General features: G+C 37.8%; 1 protein-coding gene across 1 annotated transcript in view; it reads right to left on the reverse strand.

Moving 5' to 3' along the window:
* POU6F2 (POU class 6 homeobox 2) overlaps positions 1-4992 on the reverse strand; it is a gene marked incomplete at both ends in the record, with an annotated part of 468142 nt that extends 463150 nt beyond the window's left edge. Inside the window, one exon of the mRNA XM_081286471.1 lies at positions 4888-4992. Coding sequence (XP_081142597.1) covers positions 4888-4992 — 105 coding nt within the window. The remainder of the gene's footprint in view (positions 1-4887) is intronic.
* Positions 4993-18012: the final 13020 nt, after the last annotated feature.

Raw genomic sequence — 18012 nt, forward strand, 5'->3', positions numbered from 1 at the left:
CTCCTCTCTCACTCTCTCTTTAAAAAAAAAAAAAAAAAAAAAAAAAAAAAAAAAAAAAAAAAAAAAAGATGCCTGCATAGTACATATAGAAAGTTTCCTTTTGGGAATAGAAAAAAGAAAATTCAGTTTTAAGACCTGAATTATTTCCTAAGTTATTTCCTAAATAATGGTTGTTTAGTATTATTAATATTGTTGTATAATAGCATTAATATATTGATAAACTTTAATGGGCAAGACTGGCTTTACAGTTAAATGCCTGATCCAACTTAAAACTATTCTAAAGGTAGAAAAAAATGAGGACATTTGATAAAACATAAAAAACTGATGTAAGACTTTCCTCTGAGAGGAGAGTTAAACAAAGTGGTTGAGGTCAATAAGAAGTACATCCTACAAATTCCATAATGGTGAGTCTAGCACTTACCAAAGGAATATGAGCACCATTTTGTGTTCATAAAGAATAATCCTTAATTTGTGCCTTTCTAGTGTTATAATACCTTAGCGGCAGGGGATGAAGGGAGTAGTCTTAATTAAATTAAATTCAAGCAGTAATGATTTCACACCCTAAAAATATTCTTATTGGAGAATAAAGCAATATGTCAGTTTTTTTTTTAAAAAGGCATTCATACACACAAAAATAAATTTTCTTAGAGTATGTAAGAGTTATGCTTGACATATGTAAAATGGAGTTAGATTATCCCCAGAGTTTTATTTTTATATATAGGCCATAAAAATCAGTCTAAATAGACTGAGGACAATCTGCAATTTACTTTCTGCTAGGATTTCCTTTTCCTACATGACTTCTAACGTCAGCTTAAGTATGTTAAGTAAGCAAATTATTCTTAAAGCCACATGGAATACTTTCTGAAACAAGAGAGAATATTAATAAATACAATACAGAAAATTAAGTGTTCTGATACCAGAATAATGAAATATTTTTGCATTTTGACATCAAAACACATAAAAAAAACAGGAGTTTTACTCTGTTGTATGCCATATGTACCTTCAGTTACCCACAGTCCCCTCTGAACCATTAACACACCTAGGGAGCACTCTTGGACATTTGCATTAGATTTATAATGCACAAATGTAAAGTGCTTTAAATTGTCTACATTTACCTGGGGGAAAAGATCCATTTTACAGGTAGGGACAATTGAAATACTCTTGATTCTAATGGAACTTCTAATTCTATTAGAATATGAAATGTTGGCATCTTTGATTTTCTACCAATATTTAGCAATGTCACTGGAAGTGCACCCATAAGCACTTTGATCCAATAGTGTCTCTCCCATTCCTAGCAAACTCTTATATATACTTCATATTTTATCTGATTTTTCTCATCTATAGTTTTTATTAACACCTAATTTAACATCCTCTGTTCTGGAACATTTACAAAAGTCAGACTATAAATAAGAGTATAGACTATGTAGCCATCCCAGACCCTCAAGTCTGCACATCAGGAATTGTAGGCTGGCCAGGTCCCCTGGGGACCAAAGTTCCAGAAGGAGTACTGGACATAGTGACCTGTCTGCATGAGGTGAGAAAAAAAAAATAGGAGGTCTGCAATACTGATGAACTAATCTGTCACTCACAAGCTCAGGTCCCCAAAAATGAAAACATCCAGTAAACATTTAATGACCAGGCGAGGTGGAAATGCAAACCTTCATTTTTAAATGATATTCAAACCCATGGCTCAGAAGTTCCTTAATTGTTTGAATTGATTTGAAAATCATCTTAAGGATAACAATCCATCCCGTGGTTCAAGAGGTTAGGAAGCTTGCCACAGATAACTGCTATCAAAAATCCAGTTTGATTTCCAAAAACTGTTTGAATGTACCAAGTTTCTTGATCTTGATATACTAGGCAGGGAGTTTGTTCTTTGGAGTACTAGACTGCTTAATTGCTTGCTGGAGGGAGGGAAAATCCTGGGGGAAAGGCATATATGAGCAATATCTACTCTGTGAAGCCAGTACTCTCTCCCCAGCTGGATCATGGCCAGCAACACAGAAAAGTCTGCTCTTCCCTCCAGTGGAGGGAACTATAGATATTTGATCCTAGAGGTGAGTGAAAAAAAAATCTAAAGATCATATTTCATGGGAATCTTTCAGTATTCTGAATGGAAACTAGAACTGCAAAGTGGTTATTTGCTTCTCCAACTCAAAGCTGTCTAGGAACAGGACTCAGAGACAGGTGATAAAAAAGAACAAAAAACATTATTATTTTAGTATGTATTGGAAAAGGAGTCAACACAAACATTTGCATGATCAAATGGGACTGTCTACCCCTGCTGAGTAAGTATAAGAGGGTATTAAAGTCAAGAGTTGAAAAAGAAACAATCTCTTTCTGATTATGGGTGATCATAAAGCAATAAAAATTATTTTCTCTTTCTTTTCCTTATTATTAGGAGTAATCATTTGAATAAATGTTCTTATCTGTGTTGTAACAATTAAAATAAATTAATTTCAAGCATGTATATCACTTTTCTTTTTGTGCTTATTGATATGGGCTCCTTTTAGATATTCTGACTTTCATGGTATATATGTAAGACAATACAATATTTTTCCTTCCTTCCAATTTCAAACAAAAATTAAAATTAAGCATTTTAGTGTGTATATTTTTAACACAGATATCATAACAATCTTCAGGAAAATTGCTTTTATAATTTACTAATGTGACAATAAGTATATTTTTAAGCAAATAATTTATAAGAAATGACATCAGAAAACATGTGGCTACTTTAATACACCTAGTTACTGAGTATTCATTACAAGTTATTAGCATATATAGTTCCTGGGCATAGAGAAGTTTAAAAAATGATTGAGAGCATACAAAATACAGAACTATGTAATAATAACAACTGATTTTAAATTCTAACAAACTATAAGTGTAGCATCTGTAAAATATAAACCAATTCCTTTTAAAAAGTTATGCCAGAACCATTTAAAACTCTACACCTTTACAGATGATTTCCAATAAACAATTTTGAATAATAGACTAGAAGTGTCTCCCCTGATTTTTCACCAGAAATATACACAAAAGGAAATTCTATCTCTTATTTGGGACTAAAGCAGAACAATTTAGCATAGTATTAAGTAGTATTATTTATATTATTACAGAATAGAGATGTAATCGAAGAAAAAAGTTTTATTAAACAGCACAGGACAGTTGTCAGGGGCTCAAGTTTTATTTGTACACAAAAAGGTCACTACTTTAAAAGATATTAATATAATTCCCTATGCCAAAATTATTTAGCTCTATCTGATAGATGTACTCATCAAGGAACATGTGTAATGACTGAAGCAGGTACTGACAGTGTATAAAATCACTTTGCATATTTTCTCCTGACAAATGTATGCCCAGAGACTTCCTTTTATATATGCCAGTAGAACAAAAAACAACTTGAAAGTTTTAAAAAATATTTTTTTCTGTTGAAGCAAACATGTACTTTTTTAAAAAATAGAGTGAGCCTGTGGAAACATGGTATTATATATCTGACATTTTCCATCTAAAAATACATTATGAGGCATGCTGGTATTAATAAACCATGTGCTTTCAAAACCCTGAAGTGCTTTGCTATAATTTTGTTGAAAACAGAGTAAGATGGTATATTTTCCACCATGCTATTAATATACAGCAAACACATTTTATGTCATCACCTTGCCAGCTTGTCTTGATTGGAAAGTGTGCAAAAAATAAAAATAAAAAAACTTTTAAGAGTTCATAAATATTCGTAACCATATTCTGATTTATGAGTTAAATCAGAATTCTTAAGCAAGCATGGGTAACTCAGGGAAATTTTAGTAAAAAAAAAAAATTACCTCCCAAAAACAAATACCCACTACACCATATATATATATTCCCTTTTTCTTCACCCCACCCCCCATCATAGTCAGAAAAATCAGCCTCCCTCTGCAGCAGGGTACTATCATTCCTTTCACCACTTCAGTTATTGGAAGGCAAATGAAAATACAATGATCCTTTCCTCTTCTCATTTAGCTTACAACGCAAACATTTAAACACAAACATAAACTACCGATTGAACAGAAAGCACCAAGCAGAGAGAGTAGGACTCACTGACCCATTTGGAAGACAAAGACGACAGAACAGGAAAGCTCTAAAAATCAGCTTGTGAGGCCTCTGAGAGAGATTCTTCTGGCATTTCATCACAGCAGCCCCAGACCAGTTCACCTCCCAGGATACGAGGAGGAGGAACTAAATAGAGCTGTTTATTAAAGCTGTTGTGCTGGATTGCATTAGGAACCGCGAGCGGACCACCTGGACCTTTCAGATTGTGGCAGTGTTTAATTTGCAGCCTGTCCCCCTGCAGCAGCCAAGACGACTACTACTACTACATTTACCAGGCTCCATCACACATTATCGGGGTTAGAAGTAAAGGCACTTGTATTTCTATATTTACATTTTCCATATGGGGAGAAGGAGAGAGAAGAATATAGACCAAATAAAAATACTGAATAGCACTAGAAAAAAAATTTAACAACTACCTTGGAAACATATAACACTTTATTCTCTTCTCATACTTTATTTCTTTCAGAGATCACAATCTAAACAGAAAAAAATAAATAAATTCTTAGGAATGGATTTTTTTTAAATATTCAGACCAAATCATAAATTAGATATGTTCTTCGATTTTTGTTGTTGTTGTTGTTGTTGTTGTTTTAGTTTTTGTTTAAGAGCACCGCATTGAAGTTTTAAGCTGAGGTTTGCTGGCCAGATTTAATGGGTGCCTTTTGCCTTTCGCACTTTCAGCACTACACTGGCAGGTAGCTGAAGATACAGATAGAAAGATGGTACAGTAAATATGAATTATGTGAATCGTATGGTGAGACCCTTGTGGAAAAAAGGGGAGTTGAGAAATGGCTGACTCCATACCTGACCAATTACAGCTTGCATGGTCCCCGTGTCCTGCTGCGCTGAGAGATCGCAATCCATCATATGTTGTCTTTGAAAAGGAGAATGGGGGTTTCTGGCATGCATCTGTCAATCAACTTCTGCACTCACAACCATCACCAAAAGCAAGGGGAAAAAAAGTCAAGCTGCTCCACCAAATAGGATGAAACCGTCATGTGACCTCCGGCAGACAAGCACACACACATTCACTACCTCCATAGAGCGTAAGAATTTTCTGTAGATATGAAATGACATTGACAAATATCCAATACCAAGTAAATAAAGTGAGACAAACAGCTATTCACCAAAGACAAAACGTTGACTGTAATCTTCTGCTAAAGGTTTTAACAAACCTATAAGGATTTTTTCAAATGCTCTAAAAATCTATGTTTAAAACAAAAACAAAAATTTAACTATTTCATGTGAGTGATAATTAAGACTAATTTTCACTGCATAAAATGTAAAAATTATGATTCATTACCTTATTTCTCTTAAGCTGCCCCTAATAATTTTATTTCCAAAAGCTCTAAATGACTTTTTGACAATACTCAGTAATCACTGCAGTTTTGTATAAAGTCCTCTTTATAGAAAAGCTTGAAATGTTAACCATCACATAACACAGATTCTTTGATATTTGTTTATTTGAAATAGATATATACAATCATTTGTGTAAACTGTGATGACCATTCAAATATAAAATATTCAAAGAGTGTAAATAGTAGTCACTAAACTTTTCATCTTCTAAAAGGTTAGAAAATGATTTACTTGCAGCTCATCTAAACAGATGTAATGTGATAACAAGTATTTTAACTTTTTTTCCATTGAATTTAAGCTATTTGATCCTAAACACTCTAGGACAGATTGGCAGCGTATTATGGGTCAGTTATTCTGAGATATGAATATGATCTAGTAGATTTTTAACCCTTTCAAGATTCAGATCAGAACTTTGAAGACAACCCTGCAGATACTGCAAAGTTGTTCTCTGAAAACTCAGCCATAAACAGTATCCATTAATTTGGTGACTTTTTTTTTTTTAGTTTAAATTTGTCCACTTTTAAAAACTGAAGTTCATTAGTATACTTGCCTTAACTTTTCGAAAAAAAAATTCCAAGAAAATTTTGTGTTATTAAAATATGGATTTTTTTTCAAGGATCAAAACATGCTCTGCTTGAGAGGTAGAGAGCCAAGAAACATTTACCACAATATATATGCTACTGTGTATATTATAATATTATGTAATATCCATAGGTTAATTAAATAGAACTTCAAGTGAAAAAAATCAATTTTTAACATTTTCAAAGACTGTTTTAGGGAAAAAAAAAAGCGAAGGATTGAAGTCCCATAGACTTCCCATTAAGAATAAACAGATACACACACACACACACACACACACACACCAGCATCCCCAAACAAAAGAAACCCTGCACCAACTACTTAGCCCTTTGGGGAACTGAGGAATGGAAAGGTCCTACAAAACATTGAAACGCACGGTCCCCGCTGAAGCCCTTTCCATCCATGACCCTGGAGACGCACACACACCAGGTGTTCTGAAATCACCCCAAATCAGCATCTCACACATCCATCACTACCTCTGGCCCAAGATGGGAAGCAGAGGCATCCCAACCGGGAATACAGGGGATCAGGCCGCACTTGCCCGAAACCTGCGGGCTAGCAGAGGGCAGGCGGGGCGCGACTGCTCAGGCGTCGCCTTCTGGGACCTGCTCCTGCAGACTCTAGACACACGCGGTGTGACGGGACCAGGAGAGTTACGGAGGAGGGGCCAGTTGGACTCGCTGGCCTGGGCAGAGCTCAGCAGCTGCCCTGACATCTAGGACTCTTGGGTAACCCACGGCTAAGTTTGGAGCGCGCCCCGCCAACCGCCCCTGGCGGCGCCGATCCCCATGTCCTCCGCGCCGGCGAACCCTGCGCCCTCTGCCTGCTCCTCAGGAGCCGAGCCCAGAGCGCGAGTAGGGAATAGGGGTCAGATCTCGGGGGTGCACTTGGGGCCTCGCTGCCCGGCACCCTCTGTAATGCAGATTGTTTTCCACCTGCTGCCACCTCGCTGGCAGCTCAGCTTTCCCTTGGGAGTTAGGTTTCCCTTGTATCTTCCCTGGGGATCCGGGATGGGGGCGTGGAGGAGAACACCAGGCTGCATCAGAACCTCCAAATTATGGTAGTTCAGATTGGCATGGGGAAAACACTTCTTTATATCATGTGTACAAGACTATCTGGCCTATAATAATTAGAATTATTACTAGTCAGCATTGATGGGGGCCTGAGCCTGACACAGTGTCCCACAGGTCACATTACTAGCTCATTAAATCCTCACAACAACCCAGTGAGGCAGGGACAGTTATTCCCATTTTACAGAAGAAGCTTAAATAAATAAATAAACATATATAGATAAACAAATAAATAAATAAATAGACATTTCTCAAAACTAACAACAGCGTGATTATTTAGACCTGCTTTGAACCCAAAGAGAACTTTTTGTATGAAACTAGAGTCAAGTAACATTCAAAATAATGGCTACCATATATGAAGCACCGACACATCCAACAAATATTTATGGGCCTGTATCTGATGCCAAGTACTGTATTAAGGACTAGAAATATAGCAGAACAGTACGGATCGCTTTAAAAACATAACAAAAATAAACTAAGTGCTTAAAAGATTTGTTTGTAGGGATTGTTTGATTCCAGCTGATAGAAGATGCTTATATTTTTCAGGCACCACAATGTTAAGGCATCTCCATCCATTCATTACCCAGGACCCGCTGTGGTCTTGGGCAAATGGCAACTTCTCTGAGTCATGGGTTTCTTGTTTTATACCAGACATAATAATCCCTCAAGGATTTAGGGAGATAATGTTTCTTGAAAGCTTACTAGATTATAGTACAAGGTACCAACAAATGTTACTTTCCCATATGAGAGAACCATAACGAAGCAAGACAGATGAATTTTGCTGGGGAATTGAGGAAGACTCTGTGCAGATGGTGCAAGGCTTTTGGTTGTGATATCAACAGAAGGCAGCTTCTGTTCAGGGCAGGGGAAATAGCATGAGCAAAAACCATCTGTTCCTCCATCAGTGTGGGTGGCACAAGCTTTTAAAATTTGGGCAATGGAAAATAATTGGGAGAGTGGGATATATCAACGAATGTTTACTCTCACTCCTACAGTAGAATTTAGTTGAAAGGAAATTCCTTCAGTGAAAAACTCACCATGAACTTCACCTCCTCTCCTTTCTCCTCTTCCCATGAATTTTTCAGAAAATTGTGTGGTTTTGGAACCTTCCTCCTTATGCAAGACAGCAATGGAGTCAGCAGGTCCACTATGAATCAGACCAGAAAAGGCCTCACCTGTGTCCCTCACTCCGGTCTCGAGCTTTTCAAGAGACGGAGTTCCTTCATTTCCTAACATTAAAGCACCCAGGACATTAAGATAAAAGAAACACTGGAAACTTAGATAAACATGGAAGTTTGGGTCATCTCTGTCTTTGTATTCTGTGGATGCTTTGCTAATGTTTGAGGGTGAGAAGGGATAACATGGCTAGAAGTTTCTTCAATATAAGGACCAAAAGCAGGGGAAAAAAAATAGGTGGATGTTTAAATCAAACAATCTCCTCCTATTAGAGCGTATATTTCCACTCTTGCTCTCTTTAGGTGTAGATTCACTTCAGTTCAACCTGAGCTACCTTTTTCTGTTGAGACCTGTTGTTTCTCCCTATTTAGTAGTTCCTTCCCTTTCATTTACAGTTTTAATTTATTTGTTCATTTACTTTTAGTCCTTGCTTTCTCATACTTTTTTTTCCAATCTCTAAAAGATTAATCTTACCATTTCTCCAACTTGGGTTGTTGTTTTTTGTTTTCTGGTCTCCCATCCCAGCCCCAACCCATTTGACCAGAGCCTCTGTCCTGGGTGATGCTTTTGTCAAGCATCACACAGTTTCCAAGGTGTATGCCAGGTGGGCATGAGACAGCCTAGTAGGTGTTGATATTCACCATTAAACTCCTTATTGACTTCCCTTTCCCCAGTCTTAGTTTGTTCTCCCTTCGCTCCTGCCCTCTTTTTCAAGGTCAGTTTTCTTATAATTCTATTTTGCACCATCAGCCTCTGGGATTATCCATTACTTCCTCAGTTTTCACCCCCACCTCCAACACTACATTTTTATCTAGACTTTCAAGTTTTGTAGAGCATTCCTCTGGAACGGTCTTTTCAATCACTATCAGTTTCCTTAAGCGACATTAGATGGCTTTGACTTCCACAGGACATTGACCAGTATAACTAATCTGTATCCTGGGATCTTTTGTTGTTGTTATTTTCATATTTCTAGAGAGCTGAGGACAGGAAAAGTATCAAAAGCAGAATGATTATTTTTAAAAGCAAAAGAGAGGAGGAAAACACTGCAGAAGACCCGGGCGCTGCAGAATTGAGAGGGGCTTGACAACACTCAGCCCAGGCACTGTTAGTGGTGAGGAACTATGATTTACAGTTTTCTTCTACAACATAATTTGGGAGCATGGTTTTTCCCCTGAGAAATAGTGACTAGATATTGCCTTTAAAATGAACAGCTGAGAAGTTCAAGAGCCTGTTGACTCTTTACAAAGGAAGATCTATGAATACACTAATGCATGATCTGACCTCCAGCTTTGTTATCTTTTCTACCAGGTGACTGTATCCAGAATAAAAACAGAAAATGTCTTCCCAGGGAACTAATTGTTTCTTAATTCCCATTTGCCCCTTCCACAAAATGCTTCAGTTACAGTTATCATTTTGGTCTTCTAGAATGTATTTCTTCAACCCGAACATGCTCAGGAAAAGGCACTGAAATAAGTGCTCTGGGGCTTCACTGTTCTTTTTGGCAGTTTTGGTGTCTGAGCCTAAATGATAGTACATAGCTTCTCACAGGAATTCTCCACAGTGGTACAGACACAGTCTGTTTCCTTATATCTCAGGCTCTGGAGGAGGGGCCTTTTCTTCATGGCCACACTTCCACATGTCTAAAAAAGCTAAATATCACTGTCCTTTTATTCCTCCTATCAATAGATTTACAGCATTCAGTCTTAGTTCCATTGTTGTGAAAACAAACATTTTTAAACGGATATCTTGATGAAACCAGGTTCATTAAAAGGACTTCACCACTCACCTCTTATTTTGGAAAACCCATTACTATTCTGACTTTCTATGTAATCATCATCATCACCAATAACAATAATAATGATAATACATAGAGGAGTGGTATTCAAGGTGTAAATTGCAGACTCAGAAGGATTCCTGAGGCTCTTTTTTGCTGAGGGCCATTGCCAAGTAGAAATGACACATCGAAATTTCCTTGCTAGCGTACCCTATGTTAAATGGATTTCGCTGTTGACATTGCATGTAAGGTGACCTTGCTCAAGGAAGGCGGATCCGGGTTTAGAGCTGATCAGGTTTGAGGAAGTATCCCGGTCCTTGGGTTTAGGGCGTTCCCGGTTTAAGACAATAGGGGTTTTAGGGAAGTTGGAGGTTGAGGATTATTGCTGCTGGGATTGGGGTGTTCCTGCTGCCTGAGCTCCCGTTGAGTACGAGAACTCATGAGATTCAAAAAGGAGATTGGAAAAAAGCCTCGTGGAGTAGGTGAATTGGGCGGAGGAGAACTGGGATTGCCCCCAGAACGTGTGTAGAGGCCGGTGTGAGTTCAGGAATAAAGAATTGCTGTTTGAATCTACAAAGCTGTGTGGTGGCTCGTGATTCTGTGCCCAGCCAAGACATTGGCACTTTTTAGGGGGCATGTAAGGATAAGACTTTTTCAAAATGATACTAATATTAGACAAAATAGTGAACAGAATGGTAGGTACTGTTTTACATTGTTGCAATGTAAAAAACTTGGGGGTCTCTTGTCTGCTTCTCCATTCAATCTGCTAGGAAGTCACACATCATTTAGCCTTAGGACCACTCCACTGTATACTCTTCAGAAAATCAGACTGAAAAAAAGAAAATCTAATATTAGTATGTAATGTAATTATCCTAAGTAAATAAACTTTTTAAAAATTCTCATCTTTAATTTCTAACATAGTAAATATTGATAAACATAATTCTCCAACACAAAAGCGTTTAGGGGTTCTAATTAATATTATAAAGAAGTAAAGAGGTCCTAAGACCGAAATGTTTGAGATGCAGACACAATAGAGTATTACAATTTGTCATGTGTTATTCTAAACAGTTCACTCATATTAACACATTTAATCCTCACTTTGACCCTAGGAAGTAGATATTTTTATCTTGACTTTATGGATGAGAACACTGATGGAAGCATGACATTGAACACTATAAAAACAAAGATTCCTAAAGATGAATGCATCTGAAACAGCAAGTTTATATGCAATGACTTCTGGATGGAAATGTTGTAAAAAAATCGTTAAGTATTTTAAAGTTATTTATTTACTTATATATTTATTTTACAGAATACTCATCTGTGATCAACATCAAACCTGTGTCCCAGTAATTCAGTAGTGTCCCCAGAGTCTGTTACATGCCTCAAAGTAAAGTCAAAAGGATGAAGGAGTACCTGGTTCTGCTTCATCTCTATTGCTAACTCCTTTATGACACTAATCCTGAATGAAGGCATTGCAATTTCAGTGCTTTTCCCAGTTACATCATTTTGTAACAGCCAAATCTCCACGTTAGTTGGCAAACATGATCTACACAGGACATTAAAAATTGAAAATCCCAGACGCAGTGTTGCACACCTGTAAATCCCAGCAGCTCAGGAGGCTGAGGCAGGAGGATCACGATTTCAAAGCCAGCTTCAGCAATTTAGCAAGGCCCTAAGTAACTCAGCGAGATCCTGTCTCTAAATAATATATGTGTGTATAAAAATATACATATACACACATATATACATATATATATATATGTGTGTGTGTGTGTGTGTGTGTGTGTGTGTGTGTGTATGATTGAAACCTATCATTTTAACTTAAACATTCATTTGATTGTAAAACTATAGTTAAAGCACAAAACAAGATGACAGCCATCAGAAACAGAATTGTAGGTATATAACCATGTTAATTATCTAACCCTGCCATTTGGGATGATCCTCTTGTAGAAAGAATATTATTTCTTCAAGAAAATATTTGATACACTATTTAGAAAGAAAGGTCCAAAGGCAAGATGGAAGAAGATATAAAATAAAAGTACAAATAATAGACATTAAGAATAAAAGTATATATCAGGGAGAACAGGAAGGAAAAGGGAGAAAAAAACAAGGGAAAATAGGAATGCTGAAGCCTGGGCTCTTTAGAGTAAGAAATTCCCCGCTGTATTCCCTGAGGGTAATGAGACTCTTAAAAATAATGATAGCCAATACTCAGGCTAATCAGGTAGGTTCTTGTTCTTGGTGTTGTTTATTCTTCCCTGCATGGTATATATAGTTTGATTCCCAAACTTTCAGCAAAATCTGCAGAACATATAAATTCTTGGGTGAAGGAACATGTTTCCAGGGAAAGGGAGGTCTGAATTCCACGTCTGAGTCAACAGCAACAGGCAGAGGGACAAGCTATGGAAAGTGAGATGTAATGAGTTCAAACATTCAGCAGAGCCAGAAGAAGTGACACAGAATGTGAATATCTGTTATAATGCAAGAAATGCAAAACTTAGTTCAGGTGTTTTTTGGACAACGAAGATAATTTACTGTATCAAAAAGCTCAAAAGTACAGAGGCTGGGAGACTTCGTGTCTGGCTCAATCTAAAGGTCTATAATGTTAATAGAGCTCTAGCTACATCTCTCCGTGGGTCCCTTAGCTCCATTTCAACCTGAGCATTGGTTTTTGGCTCCCCTTGGTAACAGTTGGCTACAGCAGCCTCAGGTCTTTCACAATACTACAAACCACACCGTTTAGAACAAGAGAGAGACCCCTGGCTTCAAACCATCCAAGCAAAGCTCAGAGATTCTCTTTGATTATTTTAGGACACACACCCAGCTCTCAACCTCTCAGTTCAAGGGGACAGAATAAGTTGGATGACTTAGCTTTGATGGTGCCATCTACTGTAGGAGCTGGAGGCAGAACCAAGACCCCTGGAAATGCATGAATCTATAAGCAGCAATTAGGATCTTACAGAGTGGATGAATGCTGGGTCAATGGAAAGAGGAACTATGAAAAGAAAAAGGAGAAGGAGACTACTAAAACAGCTCCTGAGAATTCACAGATATTTTGCAAATCCATGCAAAATGCACAATAAAAGAGGCATGGATAAATTTTATCTAAATTTCAACAGTCTGATCTTAGATGACCTGATGGTAATTTTGAGTATTAAAAGAGAAAATGTATCTCTTCCCTGCTTCCCTTCTCATGGGGGAGGGAGGACAAAGGAAGAATGAAGGAACTTTGGATTGGGCAGAGGGAAGTGAGGGGAGGGGAGCAATATGGATATGGGGAATATGATGGAATGTGATGGACATTATTATCCTATGAATGTGTATGATTGCATGAATGGTGACTTTGCATTGTGTACAAACAGAGAACTGAAAAGTTGTGCTCCATTTGTGTAAAAAGAAAAAATGTACATTCAGAAGTGAAATGATTGGATTATAAGAGCCTTGACCCAATCAGTGGATTAATTCGCTAACAGAATTAGCTGAGTGGTAACAAAAGGTGGGTAGGGTGTGGCTAGAGGAAGTAAGCATTGGGGTTTGCCTCTGGGGTTTATGTTTGTATCTGGAGAGTGGAGTCTCTCTCTGCTTCTGATCATCATGTGAGCTTCTTCTCTCCACCACACTCTTCCACCATTATGTTCTGCCTCAACTCAAGCCACAAAGAATGGAGCTGGGTGTCTATGGACACGAAACCATGAGCCTCCAAATAAAAATTTCCCCCTCTAAAAATAAAAGAAGAAAGAACATATTCATGAATACCTCTCAAAACATGTGATAGTAGAGGTTTATAAATTGTAGCAACCTTTTCCTTCCACTTTATTTTTTCTTTCCTGCTACAGAATATAGTATATAATTTATAGTTTAAGCAATAGTGCTTTTTTAAACACTGTGTTCTTACATAATAAAGATTTGCAAATTATAAAATAATACCAAAAAAACAGATGGTCGCCTTGGTAGAGAACTAAGTAATTGTTTTTTCTTCAGCATATAGAAATTTGGGGATGTGGTTGCAAATAGATAAGAACAACAACAAAACACAGCAAAGTCCTGGTCATATTTCAGACATAGTATTAGTGAATGTGTTCAAATTTCCAGAGACTCTTGGTATAATCCCAATGATGAGATTCATTAAAAGGGATGAACAATAGGCCCAATGAAGACTGGCTTTGTCTGGGCCCATAGTGAAGAAAAAAATTGATAAGGGGAGAATGAAGCTTAAAATACACACACACACACACACACACACACACACACACACACACACACACACCACATACTCACAACACTTAAAAAGGTAAGAGTATACATGCAACAAAACAAAATTATAAATTTCATTGAATATCCATGGTATTAGACATCTTTGGAGTTGTTTCTAGAAGCAACATTCAAACCTGAGTAGCCAAAAAGTTCAGCCTGTTATTCTAATCTATATAGTTTAATAATCAATAGATGACTCTTCCAATGCTTCAGCCCTTAACCTGTTTATCCTTGGTATTCTTGTCCCCCACCCCATCTCAACCACTCACTCTCAGAGTCATATCTAGGTCCTACCAACAATTGTACCACCTCCACCATCTCAATTCCAAACCTCCCATTCTCTTACCATTCTTTCATATATAGAGAATTTTCCAAATGCCATCATTTCTTTAACCTCATTAGTGTCCCAAACCACTGACCATTACTATTCTTGATGTTATTTCCCTCCTTCACAAACTTAAAATTTCACAGTTTATAATCATTCCCTTGTAGGAAGGAAAAGATTAGCTGCTGGTTCTATCAACTTTCCTCCAGCCACCTGGGAATTTGACCACTGGTTGCATATTTGCTGCAACTTTAACACAAAGAATGGTCAGAAATTCCACATACACCTGATGGACGGAGAAGAAATCTAGCTGATAGTGATAGACCAAGCATGTGCAAGTTGTGAGTTGAGAACTTGAGAGGGCTACATGACCTGTGAAGTACTGAAGAGACCCCAAGCTTTGCCTTGCACTGACTTGATGTTGTCTATATGCATCCCAAACTCAGTGGTCAAGTGCCCCTGAGTTCAATTCCTGGTACCCCCAGCCAAAAAACGCACTTACATTCCAAGTACAGAATGAGTAAGAAATCAGAAGTTCTGCCTTAGGAGTCACAGACCTCCTTTATGCCCTCACTCTGCATGCTGTGTTGCTTACTAAAACCTAAGTAAACTTGGGGCATGTTGAAGTCCATCACATCTCATATGTTCAGTCGTCTATCTGATCCCCAAATCCCCACTGCCAATGAACAGAGTGGTCATTACACTTGTGGGCATCTGATTTTTTTCTTCTCTGGTTATACTAATAGCGAAAACCAGCCCAAGCTAAATCCATCATTTTACCCTGAACCTGCACCCAAGCCAAAAAAAAAAAAAAATGTAGGAGAAGAAAAGCACACCGATCTTACTTTAAGAACATAAACCTCAAAGGGGTCCTTCGTGCTGCCCTGCAATCCAAGTCCATTTCTCTGGTCAAATCATTTCTCGCTTGCCAAATGCACAATTCTAATGCTTTTTCTTCCTTTTTCAAGCCTGCAGCAATCACTCACCACTCCTCCCACTCAATGATGACCTTATTTCTGCTTTCCCCCAAAACACAGAAGCAGAGAATTTCCACCCACTCTGCCGCCAAATCTGCCAATCTGTGTGAATTTGTACCCAATGTTCTGCCTTCCCTTCAGTTAAAATGGATGAGATGTCCTTCCTTTTGAATAAGAACCAGGCACTGGTGCAAAGGATCTTTTTTCCTTTCAAGCACTCTACAATTCCGCTTTTATAATCTTCCCCTCTTTCTTCTACAATCAGCAAAATTTACATCTCCAGTAGACTATTCCCATGAACACTAGGTTATTATTAAAAGCACCTGTTCTCAGAACCTCTTTCAGCAATCACTCCCAGTTGTCTGCCTTGTTTTATAGAAAAATTCCTCAGAATGGTCGACTTTAGGTGCTATCTTCCCCATCCCTGGCAAACATAAGGAAAATTCACATTCTTACACTACTTTCCTACTAGAACTATCCTATCAAAACTTTATGTAGAAAATCTAATGGACTCCCAGACCCCGGAGACCTAGAGCGAACACCGCGCCCTCCCCGGTCCTCCCTCACTTTGCTGGGAGTCCTCTACCTTGGGTGGCGTCCGGTGACGAGGAGAGAGTTTGTGGGGACGCCCCCTCCCAGGCGACTTGGGACTGCACGTTTTCAGCACTCCGGAGTCAGGCGCTTTTCAAATACTTTGACCTTTGTGAAGCCTTCATGGAAAAAAATTCAAGCATACACAAAATAAAGCATCAAATAAATTTATAGGAAAATAACAGTAACCCAGCAGTCAACCAGAACAAGAAGCAACATGAGCAGCTTCAAGAAGCAAGGAAGAAGAGGAGTACAAGCAATGCAGGACAGCCTAAATATTCAGGAGGACCTAGAGTCATCAGAAAAATGGTCATATAAAGACCTCAAGGAACACCTTAGACAGATGGAATGGAACCTCAAAGAGGATACGAGACAGCAAATTCAAGCAGCGAAAGAACACATTGAGAATGAGTTACATAAACAGCTAAAAGAAGAAGTTAAGCATCTTTATAAGGAGATAGAGATTATAAAAAATAATCAAACAGTAATTCTAGAAATGAAGGAAACGATAAACCAAATTAAAAACTCAATCGAGAGTATCACTAACAGAGTGGAGCAAGTAGAAGCCAGAACGTCAGATAATAAAGACAAAATATATCAACTTGAAAAGAGTCTAGCCAACTCAGATAGGCTGGTTAAAAATCACGAGAAAAACATCCAAGAGATTTTGGATAACTTAAAAAAACCAAACTTACGAGTCATCGGGATAGAGGAAGGCATAGAGATTCATGCCAAGGGAATGAATAACCTGCTGAATGAGATAATTACAGAAAACTTTCCAGAAATAAAAAAGGAAACAGATATACAAATTGTAGATGCATACAGGACACCGAGCACACAAAATCACAGTAGACCAACGCCAAGACACATTGTTATGAAGCTATCCAATATACAGAACAAGGAGAAAATATTAAAAGCTACAAGAGAAAAGAGACAGATTACATTTAGGGGTAAACCAATAAGGTTGACAACGGATTTTTCATCACAGACGCTGAAAGCGAGAAGATCCTGGAACAACGTATTTCAAACACTGAAAGACAATGGATGCCAACCAAGAATTCTGTATCCAGCAAAATTAAGCTTCAGATACGACAACGAAATAAAAATCTTTCATGATAAACAAAAGCTAAAAGAATTTGCAGCCAGAAAACCTGCATTGCAAAGCATTTTGAGCAAAACACTACACGAGGAAGAGATGAAAAACAATAACCAAAACCATCAGTGGGAAGTGCCTCAGTAAAGACAGAGGGCGAGGGGAAAGATAATCACGGAGAAACAAACTAAATACTTAAAAAAAAAAAAGGATAAACATTCAAACATGGATGGAAGTTCAAACCATATATCAATAGTAACTCTGAATGTTAACGGCCTAAACTCTCCAATAAAGCGACATAGGCTGGTATCATGGATTAAAAAAACAAATCCAACAATATGCTGCCTCCAGGAGACACATCTGATTGGAAGAGACATACACAGGCTGAAGGTGAAAGGATGGGAAAAAATATACCACGCACACAGTTCTCGTAAGCAAGCAGGAGTGGCCATCCTCATATCGAATAAAATCGACTTCAAGACTAAGTTAATCAAAAGGGATAAAGAAGGTCATTATATACTGTTAAAAGGAACCATTCACCAACAAGACATAACAATTATCAATATTTATGCACCAAACAATGGTGCTGCGACATTCATAAAACAAACTCTCCTCAAGTTCAAGAATCAAATAGACCACAACACAATAATTATGGGTGACTTCAACACACCTCTTTCACCGTTGGACAGATCCTCCAAACAAAAATTGAATAAAGAAACTATAGAACTCAATAT

This window comes from Spermophilus citellus (genome assembly GCF_964194105.1).
Source record: "Spermophilus citellus genome assembly, chromosome: 3".
In the NCBI taxonomy this organism is placed as follows: Eukaryota; Metazoa; Chordata; class Mammalia; order Rodentia; family Sciuridae; genus Spermophilus; species Spermophilus citellus.